Source organism: Megascapheus bottae, chromosome 9 (genome assembly GCF_031878675.1).
Source record: "Megascapheus bottae isolate mThoBot1 chromosome 9, mThoBot2.hap1, whole genome shotgun sequence".
In the NCBI taxonomy this organism is placed as follows: domain Eukaryota; kingdom Metazoa; phylum Chordata; class Mammalia; order Rodentia; family Geomyidae; genus Megascapheus; species Megascapheus bottae.
The window spans coordinates 7,985,545-7,997,701 of NC_143517.1; the positions used below are offsets into that span (position 1 = coordinate 7,985,545).

A 12,157-nucleotide genomic window follows, 5' to 3' on the forward strand; every position below is an offset into this window, starting at 1 on the left:
AATAGGAGCATGATAAAATATCAGGAGCCAAAGCTCCTTCAGAGAGCAACTTTGATTCTATGAAGTGCGATAAACGTGTGTGTGTATAAAATATATATATATAGTGAAACCCCCATTTACATTATTACAATTTACATTCTCTCCACAAATTATACTACTCCCAAATATTTTAAATAATGTATTATGCTCAGTAATCTGCACTCATTTTTAAAATCCGTGGTAAACATTGCAATTTGCAGTGATAAATGGCCCTATGGAAGGAAAGAAGGTCCATATAGGGCTAATGAGTGCTCAGAAATAGTTTTTCTTTTTAAGAGAATATACTCTTCTATAAATTTCCCTCTTTTGTTCTTACCCCAGTAGATGGGGTCCCAATATAAGGCATTAACAAGTGCTTCATAGGTAAGTTTCCTAGGTTGAGGTCGAAATGATCCTTGAAAAAAAAATTGGATCTTTGGACAGATGATGGTGGTTGTCTAATGTGAGGAAAGCCCATGGCTATTTTGTTTTGTGAATACAAAGTTGATTGCTATTTTCCTATTAAGACAATATGTGTTTTATTTTACTTTGTATCCCTCTACAAATTCGACTTCTTTCCAACAATCTCCCATTTCCTAGAGATGTGTAAAGGTGGGGTCTTACTGTATATATTTTTAATTCTGTAAAATTCTGCAGTAATTCATCAAATAGTTTTCTAAGGCATTTGAGTTTTAACTTCTCCATCTGAAAATACCAGGGAAAGCTAGATTTAAGAAGTCATCACAGGAGTATGACTATTGTTTTTGTCTTCTGCTTCTGGCTCTTAAGAGAATGATATATCAAATTCGGCATGTATCAAATTCAGTAAGAAGCAATGAAAATGATACAGTCTTATTTTACTCCTAAAGACTCCAGTTTTCAATCCTGGCAATGCTAGATATGATCCCTAGATAAAGTCCCAGCTTTAATGAATATTTTATATCTACCTTCCTGCGTAAGCATCTGTTACTCCAGAGGCTGACAAGAATATATCCCTGTCCACTCTGGGATTAATGTATCTACTGCCCACAGTTCCACAATGGCTCTAGATTCTGGAGTAACTGTGGACCCATGAGCAAAATAAAATTACTGATGTACCTGAGCTACCCTCTGTCTGGGAAAGGTGGAAAATATTACAGAGTTGTCTATATACTGATGCTGAAGACTCCAATGTCATGAGCTAATTTTATTAAAAGGAGAGATAGTAAGTTAAAAGCTTAAAAAGGCTTACTCCCAGCAAAACAGCCTAATTAAGGGCCAACTATCAATACAGAATGCTATATTACCTTCCTAAGAATCGCTTTTTGCTACAAATACTGGCGCTTTGTGTTTAAGTTTTGTTTCTCTTATTATGTTCATAATATTGTAGCAAATACTTTAGCCAGACTTAGCAAGTCTTCACAACAACTACTGATCTGAAATACGTAGGAATCTGTTATCTCCCAAACTGTATTCTTAAAAAATTATTTAAAAGCACTTGATTATGAATCCATTTAGTGGCTAGTAAAAGATTTAAAACTGAGTTATTCACATACATTTTAAGAAATTTACATTCTACTGCAGATTTTTAAAAAATGAGCCAAATGTCAAAAGGTAAAGCCATTGTTATTGGGAAAAAAAATCTAAAAATAATTTGAATATGGAACATGTAAAACTTCATTAATAATAATGGCTTTTCTATATGGAAAAAAAGCTCTTAAGACTATGGCAACTGGCAGTGAATCAGGATAAAATACCCAGGTAAACATAACTGCACATGAATGTTTCTAAAGCTCATTGAAGAAGCTGGTTTCTATTTTATACTGGCTTAATGAAACCTGGTATTATACAAAAGCAGAAACTTTCATATTGTCTCAAAGGAGGCACTACAAGTCAAACAGTCATTTAAGGCAGGACTACACATACATTTCTGTACTAAGTCCATGTCCCAGAATCCTACTGAAAAGCCTGATGGAAACGTGGTAGGGTGGTGCTGGTGCTTAGGCTACTGGTAAAGGCGGCGGAAAGAGAGTGCAAAGACCCAAGACCTATAGTGTTTGCAGGATCCTGAAGATCCTGTGCTTGTGAGGGGAGCTGTGAAACAGAAGAATGTGCTTCATCTTGGGAATAGCTCATTCCAAGGCTGCCCACTGATATGGGGTTATAGGGCGGGCCATTTAAAGGTATGAAATTAAACAACTGAGAGAAATCCAACGCTGGTGTGTTGAGGGGGTCACTGATAGAGATAGAACTCTTTGACAAGGAAAGATCTCCTGTACCATCACCTAGGGACCCGCTCTGAGGATCCAGCCCTAGCTTAGATGATGATGCTTGAGAATCCTGGGACGAAGAGGGCATGCCTCCTTGTAATTCCATCAGGTAACTCTCAATCTCCCCCTTTAATGGCTGATCTTTTTCAGGAATAGAAATTGCATATGAGGTAGAACTGAATGGATATTTGAAAGAAAGGTGGTGAGAAGGGTGGACAGTATCCATATCTATTGGGCACGTCATTCCCAAAGGTAAAGTTGTGATCATTTGGTGGGCAGATCCCGAGCTCTGCATGGACTGAAATGGAGTGTTATAGAGGTTGAGCTGCAAAGTGTTTGTGAATGGCTTTGATAACAGTTCACTGGAAGGTAAGGACATCACTGGAAGGAGCTCATCTTTTATAGGCACAGACACATTACAGGTAAATGGATCCAGGAAATCTACTGGTTCGGTTTTGACCTTCAGAAGCTCTTGATTGTGACTCTTCTTCATATGTCGAGTCAGGTGATCCTTTCTTCCAAATCTCTGTGCACAGTACTGACAGAGGAAGTCCTTTCTTCCCGTGTGCACTACCATGTGTCTCCGTACATCCTTCCGGGTGTAGAACCTGCGATCACAATGCTCGCACTGGTGCTTTTTCTCTTTCACCCCCCCGGATGACTTGCCTGCATGAGATTTAAGGTGCTCCAGAAGCACTCCTGTGCTTTCAAAAGTCTGCAAACATACCTTGCAAGTAAGGTCACCGCTGGTTGCGGCATGCAAGGCCAAGTGCCGTTTAAACCCGAGCTTAGTATTGTAGTTCTTGCCACATTCTTCACATTTGAATGTCTCTTTGTTAGGGTCATGGGTATGAAGGTGATTCTTTAAATGATCTTTCCGGTGAAACATTTTCTCACAATAATTACACTTGTGGCTTTTCTCAGGAGAGTGGGTAGCCATGTGCCTTTAAACACAGATATATTCTGTTAGTGATGATCACCACAAAAATTGGTTATGTATTCACTTTTCAAATGGGAAACTAACCTATCCTACTAATATAGAACTCCCTTAATAACAGAAATTGCTTAACTTAGTATGAACCATAAGAACAGTTAATATACCTAAATACTGCAAAACTGGAGCCATTTAAGTTGCCACATTAATTTTTTGCTGGTTTTTAGCTAGCATTACAGAAACAAATGAACAACACTGAACATACTCACGTAAATGTCCATACCCTTTTCTTGTCGCAATTTCTTTCTACAAATGGAAATTCTACTCTCATTAAGCATTTTATTAAAAAAACAAACCAAAGACATTAACACATAAAAATATGTGACTTAGAATACTAAGAACTAGCTAAAGTCTAAGCTACTTAACACATACTCTGCAAATCAGCTGAGAAATGTGTATACAAACACATAAGCTTACAATGGCTTCAAAATGGCCAACAAGAGAAAATATAATCTGAAAGACAAATAGAGCGTAATACCTTTGTAATTTGTACTTAGAAACAAAGGCCTTGGTGCAGTCCTGTTGTGTGCACTTGTAGGGCCTCTCTCCTGTGTGAGAGTAGGAGTGAACCTTTAATTTCTCAACACTGTTAAAGGCCTTGTCACACAGTTGGCAAGGAAAGTTTTTTCTTGGTTTGGTTTCACCACGCTTACGTTTCCCTGAAGGGACTTTCTGGGTATCTCTTACTTCTGACAAGTCACCAGGAATGACAGTGGCCATCGCAGCCTAAACCAGGCCTTCTTGTTGGACACTGGGAACTGCCCAACTCCACTAAATGATATAGCTTTAGGTGGCTTCTCAAGTTTCATGTGGTCGTAAAAGAAAGCAAAAAGGGACTGGAAAAAAAAAATAAGAAACAACTAGTTTGTAACTAAACTCAATTTTTTAAAAAAATTATTTGCTATGTGATGCTTTTGAATTAAAAAAGAAACCATAAAATGGATTCAGCTGGTCCAATGTAATATCTGTAGGTTTCTTTATATTAGTCAAAACACATATAAATGCATTGCTCAGAATGAACAGTTCATACATACCCTGAAATTCCACCTGACAATGTTGTATTTAGGCATAGCAGTAGCAGTTTCAGAAACTCTCAGGAGGCATCAAAACATGATTCTAAAAGTGGCATTATTAAGCTTTCATTTTTTCACAAAGGTAAGAGAACATAAATCTGACTAAAATATAAAAATGTTTCAGCAAGTAGTTTAACATCTAAAAACCACTGTAATTCATGCATATACCTAGCCATATTGTACATTATATGAACAAGAACACTTTAGCACTGATAACTTAATCACTAAGTCCATAAAAGTAGTTAAGATGAGACAGTACAGGCCTGAAAGAATTGAATATACCACCTAACGTACAAATTTAGTGTTGCGGTACTGTGTCCACACAGTCCAAAGCAGAATGAGGGGAACGTGTAACAAACACATTCTTGAAATGGCAAAAGCCTTTGGTGGCATATTAGATAAAGGGTATGGTTACTTACTGTCTTGGAGGAAAGATATGCTTTACTTTTCTCAACATTTTTAATAGCATAGAAAATGATTATGTTCACTAGGTATTTTAAGGTGGCAGATAAGCCAATTTCAGTAAGAGCTGAGTGGGATCAGTGAGATAATACCTTTTGGGACTTCTCACTGTAAAACAATATCTGTGCAAGAAGGCATCACAGAAGTGTTTCAGGTGGGTAAAAAGTTATATGAGTTTCAATTCATTATTGGTGTTGTTAAAGAAGAATGAAATGTTTTACCTCGTACTGCAAAACCAATGTCTTTTTTCATTTAAATAAAAAGTTAAAACCTATATAAATGAGAGAACTAAGTGCTATCAACTCTACTTCTCAGACTAAGAAAAGCAACTCTCCAAAGATTTAATGATTCCTCAAGGTTTCTTCAAGGTACTTTAATGAGGTAATATTAAGAGACCACATAAATGATAGCACCTACAACCTCTTTCAAAAAGTTCTGACCTTTTAACTGAAAACGTGAATGTGGACAAATGACTTGTCATTAATTAACTGAAGTTTTCATACTATCATATACCTAAAAAAAAAAAAAAAAAGAAAGCCAACTTCCTTGCTGCACTTGTATTTCTGGTATTAGACTGGCTGGCACCTGCCTTTAAAAGCTAGGTCTAGACTCTATGTTGGAAATGAACTCTACAACTAGGGGAAAGAAGTTGGGAAGAGAAACCTGGGAGTGAATGAGGGAGGGGGTGACATTGTTCAAAAGGGAATGTACTCATTACCTGACTTAACTGTAACCCCTCTATACATCATCTTTACAATCAAATTTTAAAAATTAAATACATTCAAATAAAAGGTAGGTCTATTACACTCACTTTCACAGATTCCCATAGTACTTTTGCAGGAGCTCTAAATACCTATGTTTTCATAAAATTAAAGTGTATGCTACAATAAATCTTCATATTTTAACATAAGAGGCTAGGCTGTCTCTAAACAGACAAAATTTAATAATGATCTACTAACCTGACTACAGCAGCAAAGCATACGGGTAAATTAATCAAGTATTCTTTCTTCTTTATTAGGCCTGCATTGTCTGAAAGCCTCCCCCATCCCTTGCAGGTTAAAAGTGAAAACAGATATTGCTTGTGCTAATAACGTATTCCCTTTGGCTTTACATTTTCTGAATATCAGACCTGTCCTCTTCCTATCTCATTCGGAAGATAGCTTCTTTGCTTCTTTTACAAATTAGAGCTGAACAGCTATTTTGCTGTAATTAGTAATGACGGTAAACTGGCATAAAGAATTCTGTATTGGCAGGAAAAAAATGACTTCCATTATTTTATTTCCTCACATACCTATTTAGATCATCGACAAATTAATCGTGTTCCAACTGCAGAATCAAAGTATTTAAATCCTTACATACAACTAAAATCTGATACAATTTCCAACTGTTGTAATTGTTATTGCTGCAAAATCTAATTGCGATGCAAAGAATTCCAGTTGAGAAAAATAACTTCGGTATTTCAGAAAACAAAAAAAATGTACTAAACTTTTGAAGCAATATATAAACATTTGACTGTGCTAAAATTGGTGATACCCAATATAGAATAATAAATTTGTTTATCTTTGTATGTACATACTGAGCAATGAAGAATTGCACTGATTTCAAATATTACACTTTTCTAAGACCAGCTGAAATTTTTTCATGGCTAATAATGCCTTTTAAATCATCATTACATCACACAATTCAAATTAATTAGCATAGGCACATTTAAAACTATAGGATCATATAAGGTTATGAATGTAATATCTAATAAAAGGCCATATTCACAGTATGTATCAACCAAATACTTCAAAAGTGCATGCACAGAATTACAGTGATTTTTGTTCAGTACATACCTGATTACAGATGGTAAGCGCCTCAGACTTTGATCTTAGCCAGTCCCATTAACTCTTCGTGGAAGAGAGTGGAATCCAATCCTTCCCATTTTGGCTGACCTATAGGGGAAAAAAAAGAATGGACTATACTCTAAATAGAAGGAGCGTGTAAATGATAGAAAATAAAGCACGGAGCAATTGCAGTTTCATGACACATGCTTACATTCCATACTCTGCTGAAGTCATGCATTAACTTTCACCAACTGCATGTTTATTAGTCCTAAGCAGATTTATATGAACGAATGAATGCAGAAATTAAAAGCAAAATAGCATTACCTAGATAAATGGCAATTTGTGATGCTGAATGACTCCTCACTTATTTCTCAAGTTCAACTTTATTAAATGTTTTTAATCGCATGATATTAGGGTTACTGTTTATAAACAAAACTGGTCAAAATGACATTAAGCTTAATTGTATGGGAGAGATGAACTTGGTTTTCTGTCAGAGAGTGCATTTGGAAATACACCAAAGCACCACCACGTATGTCCTATGACAGTGCTCTCACCCACATTGCACACATTTGTGCAACTGGGGCTTCTCAGAGCCACCTCAGTACCTGCCAGTTTTAACTTAAGAATGTGGTAAGGACTGCTGGAATGTAGCAACAACTTTGTATTGTTTAGATTAAAAATAAGGCAAGGGAAATTAAATATGGACTTGATCTGTCATGTGTGTGTGTAGTAATAGAAAGAATTCATCATTTTTTTTAAGATTACAACCATTTTAAAACATTTTAAAAATGCTTACTACCAATATCTTTAGTAGACTGAAAGTACATTTACAAAAGTGTGTTAATAATTCAAATAAATGGCAAGATATGGTCAAAGGCAGATCTAGAATTATTACAGAAGGGTACAAGGGATACAGAGATTAGCAGATTCTAAGTATTTCAGTGTTATGGGGGCTTGAACTCAGGTCCTTTTACTGCTCTGCCACTTCAGTCATACCTCCAGTCAAGTTCTGAGAATTTTTAAGATAACTATTCAGAAATCATTACTTACAAGAACTTGAGAGGGATAAGTAAAATAGTGAAAATTAAAAAAATGATATGTCAATGACAGATTAGGTAAAAATACCTTTGAGATTCAAAATACCAACATGATTTTACTTGAAATAAAATATTCAAATACTTTAAGATTTTGTATTATGTAAGTAAAATATTTAGTAGACATTCAAGCACCATTACAAAAATACCAAAAGTATATGTGAAATCAGCATTATTTTCATAGTTTAAAAGATAAGAAAAATTAAAATTGAGACCAATTAAAGTTATTTAGGATAAGAAGATAAAGCAAAAGCTCCATTCTTTGTAAAGCACAGGACATGCATAAAATGGAAGGACTGAATTCTGCACATAAAAATTGCAAAATAGTAAAATTAACTTTTTAAATACTTACTTGCTTATGGCACATACTGAGTTTTGGTGGGATAATTTATGAAAGACCACTTTAGGTATTGTTATTTTAATACAAATAATATACCTTAGGAGTACAGTGTATTTTCATCTCTATTGTCTTCCCTGAACTCAATAAATCTGGAAGGTGGAAACATTTATCACTGCCAACAACTTGATGGCTTATGCATGATAAGAAAGGGAATTACGTCAAACTCCTATTTGTTATTCAATTGTATTCTATGAGAAGGCAAACCAATTTGAAAGTGGATAAATTTTGTCATACTCAAAAGATCAGAAGAGGCATAAATACCGATTTTCTTTGTTAGTTGTCAAAGAAAAGCTCCGAAAGAATAAGTTTAAGATCTAAAAGACAGCTTACAAAGTAAATATTAAGTACTATTCAAAAATGTTGAAATGACTAGAATATTTAAGAGTGGATAAACAAAATATTTTAGAAACAAATCTAAAAGCAACCAGTAGATAACATATATTTTCTTATCCACCTAATATAAATTTTATTACATCTTTTTTTTTTTTTTTTTTTTTTTGCCAGTCCTGGGCTTGAGCTCAGGGTTTGGGCGCTGTCCTTGGACTTTCTCAAGGCTAGAGCTCTACCACTTGAGCCTCAGCACCACTTTCGGCTTTTCTTTTCCTATATGTGGTACCAAGGAATCGAACCCGGGTCTCTGTGCATGCTAGGCAAGCACTTTAACCACTAGGCCAAACTCCCAGCCCAAATTTTATTACATCTTATATTCATAAAATATTCCTCTATGTTTGCTGTTCAATGGAAATTCAACAGTCATATGTATCTTGTTTTAAGATATTCCAATAGTCAACAAGTCAATGCTGCAATATATCTAATTATAAGCTAAAATAAGTTATTTTAATTTTAGTTTATCCCCAAATACACCTCCCAAATCATGTTTAATTTCCCCACATTCAACCTATTTTGCATTCTTACTAGATGCCAAATACTTTCAAAGAACTGCTATTTCCTAAAATGAATAAACCAGAAACTGATTAGAATTCATCATTATTTAGGTAAAATAAACATATAAAATATATGTAGAGCTTGTTTTTATGTAATTGTAACTACAATTGTCTGTATAATATGTGTGTGTATGTGTTAGCCTTGCAATCTCTAATTCTTGCTTCATTTAAAACTGGTGTTCTACCACTTCCAGCTTTCGCTGGTGAACTGGAATTAAGAGTCTTACAGATTTTTCTGCCTGGGCTGGGTCTGAACTGTGGTCCTTAGATCCTAGACTCCTGAGTAGCTAGAATTAATTAATTAATTATATGCATGAGCTATTGAGGTCCAGCTTTCTTTCAATTTTTATAGGATCAAGAAACACTTGTAAAAAGTTACTTCAATTACTGTTCAAAAAAGCCAGTAATAAAACTTACACTCATCATTTTCTATTTTTTTTTTTTTTAGAAAACTTGTTGAAAGTTTGCTTTTTTTTCAAGTGGTGAGAATTCTTCTTTGCCATGGTCTAAAGAATTATGAAAGACAGTATAAAATACATATACTCATTTTAAATTGAGCTAAAATGCGACTGCAATGATGATATAAGCCTGTAATCCTAGCACTCTGGAAGCTGAGGCAGAAAGATCAAAGGTTTGAGGACAACATGGGGTTTTATAAGCAAGACAAAGGAAAGAGATGGAAAAAAAAGATGAAGGGAGGGAAGGATGAGGGAGGGAGAGAATGAAGGAAAAAAGGAAGGTGTTTTAAGAGAAAATAAGTGTCTTCAGAATATGCTTCCAGTTTCTGAACAGGCTTTCTCCCCTATTCCATTTTGACTTTAAATACATGGTACAGTAATTAGAGGGAACATTCTAAGTTAATACACACAAGTTTTTTTTTTTTTTCTTTCTTCTGCCTGAGTTTTTTTTTTTTTTCTTTCTTCTGTCTGAGTTTCTTTTTTTTTTCTTCGCTATTCCTAGGGCTTGAACACTGTCCTTGGGCCTTCTCAATGCTAGAGCTCTACGACTTGAGCCACAGCACCACTTCTGGCTTTTTTAAAATATATATATGTGATACCGAGGAATTGAACCCAGGTCTTCATGCATGCTAGACAAGCACTCCATCACCAGGCCAAACTCCTGGCCCCTGCCTGACATTTTTAATATAATTTCATTATTACCTTTATCAAGGTGTTATACAGAGGGGTTACCATTTTTTAAGTCAGGTAGTGAGTACATTTGTTTTCTGGATAATGTCACCCCTTTTTACCCTTTCCCCCAGTTTCCCCCTCCCATCCCTGCCCACAAGTTGCATAGTTTTCCACATTGTATATTCTGAACACCATGATTGCATTTGTTCATCCTTCCTGCTTCTCTTGCCAGTGCCCTTTGTCCCCCTAAAAATAACAACAACAAAGAACCCAAAGCAAAACCAAACAATACCAATACCACTATCTTAATCAAAACCCAAAACAAAACCATATTTCCATTTCCTGGAATTTTTGCAATAAATAGCATTTTAAATGTTCGGAGGAGTTATGCCTTTGGATTCCTCCCCTAAGAATATTCTTCTTTAGTAGCTGAATCACTATTTTAGAATAACAAGCAAAAGTAAATCATATCAGCAGGGGTATTAAAACTAATTTTTATGAGGTTCCAGGCAAAGAACAAGACCATATTGAAATCTCTTCTATATTTTAATTTCCATAGTTCTGATAGTGACTTTGTTTACAGCTGTGAAGTTTTACAGTACTTACCTGTATTAGTAACTTTTATATGAAAAGTCAAAACAGATTTTGCTAAGGGAAAATGCTATTCATCATCAAAGTTTAATTCTCCCTTATACTATTCATAAAATAACATTAGTAAACATTTCAGAAAAAGATTGTCAATATTTGTTGAGAACATTTTCCATAGAGAAAGAGAGAGTAAAGAGGTAGATTACAAAAGTAAACTTACCAGTTGTCAACATTTTAACCTATATGAAACACTAAAAGAGTTTTGAATAACAGCAACTGAAATAATAAAAAGCTGTTTAAAATATTTACTTCAAAAATAAGCATTGGATCTTAATTGTAAGGAATCAAGTAGCAAGAGTAAATCACATTAATTGTGCCTTATTTCTAATAAGAAATTTGGAAGTGAAAAGCATGCATGGTACCTATGTGGGTACTTAGCTGAAGCAGGAAAGAAGATGGAAAGTTTGCAAGGGGCTGTTGTTTCCTATAGAAAAGGGCAAGGAGCCACAGTGCTCAGCTAGAAGCAGGCAAGAGAGATGTGCAACTAACTCACCTGACTTATAGTATGTCCGAGAAAACATAGTTAATAACTGGAATATGGAAAACTACAATACTGATTTCCTTCACTAAATGTCATAGCTCATAGCTCCAAAAATCCATATAATGATACCGTTTTAAAAATTACATTGATATTTTCAGCTTATTTTAAGTTCACTTAAGTGTGCTTCTAAGATGATTTTGAAATTTGCCAAAAAAATTAATGTGGTTTCTAGAAATGGCTTGTGTTCAGTAATATATATTAAATGGAGATATGAAAGGAAAGCCAAATTATTTGCTTTGAAGAATTGGAAAACATTGCCAAATTTCAAAGCTGTGATTCTAGAGTTAAATTCCATCATCAGTTTATTGACTCATCTGTTTGGTGATGACATTTCTTTTCAAGGCCCTGAGCTCTATACAGGGCCCAGCCAAATGAACAGACACCTGACGAAGACAGAAGAGTCATAAGTGTGATCTTCCAATTCAGAAGTATTTTCCTCTGTTATTCATTTCAAGGAGCAGAAATGCCAGGGCAAAAATGAAGTTTTTTTTTTCCTTCTTCTTAAAGCTCCCTCTATATGAACCATGACTTAGAAGCTAGCATTTCCTTTTAATAGCTTCGTGTGTGTGTGTGTGTGTGTGTGTGTGTGTGTGTGTGTGTGTGTGTGTGTGTGGTCGGGGCAGGGGTTGATTTCTCTTTGACTGCATGTTTTTATAAAAATAAAAACTGAAAAACACAGATGAGAACATTGGAGTGTTTTCATTTTCTTTACAGAGGGAGTTAGTATTTGCAAATACAAATAGGAGAGGAATTGTACAAAATAGAAGCAATGATGCTA

General features: G+C 35.0%; 1 protein-coding gene across 3 annotated transcripts in view; it reads right to left on the minus strand.

Moving 5' to 3' along the window:
* Positions 1-1,672: 1,672 nt before the first annotated feature.
* Plag1 (PLAG1 zinc finger) overlaps positions 1,673-12,157 on the minus strand; it is a 41,277-nt gene continuing 30,792 nt past the window's right edge. Inside the window, exons 3-5 of one of the 3 annotated variants that reach the window (XM_090338635.1) lie at positions 6,632-6,730; positions 3,949-4,097; positions 1,673-3,211 (exon numbers count right to left, since the gene is read on the minus strand). In XM_090338635.1, the coding sequence (XP_090194761.1) occupies positions 1,954-3,211; positions 3,949-4,070 (1,380 nt within the window). In that variant the 5' untranslated portion in view covers positions 4,071-4,097; positions 6,632-6,730 and the 3' untranslated portion in view covers positions 1,673-1,953. Of the gene's footprint in view, positions 3,212-3,739; positions 4,098-6,631; positions 6,731-12,157 lie in introns of those variants that run through there. The other 2 variants (XM_090338636.1, XM_090338634.1) reach the window with 2 other exon arrangements.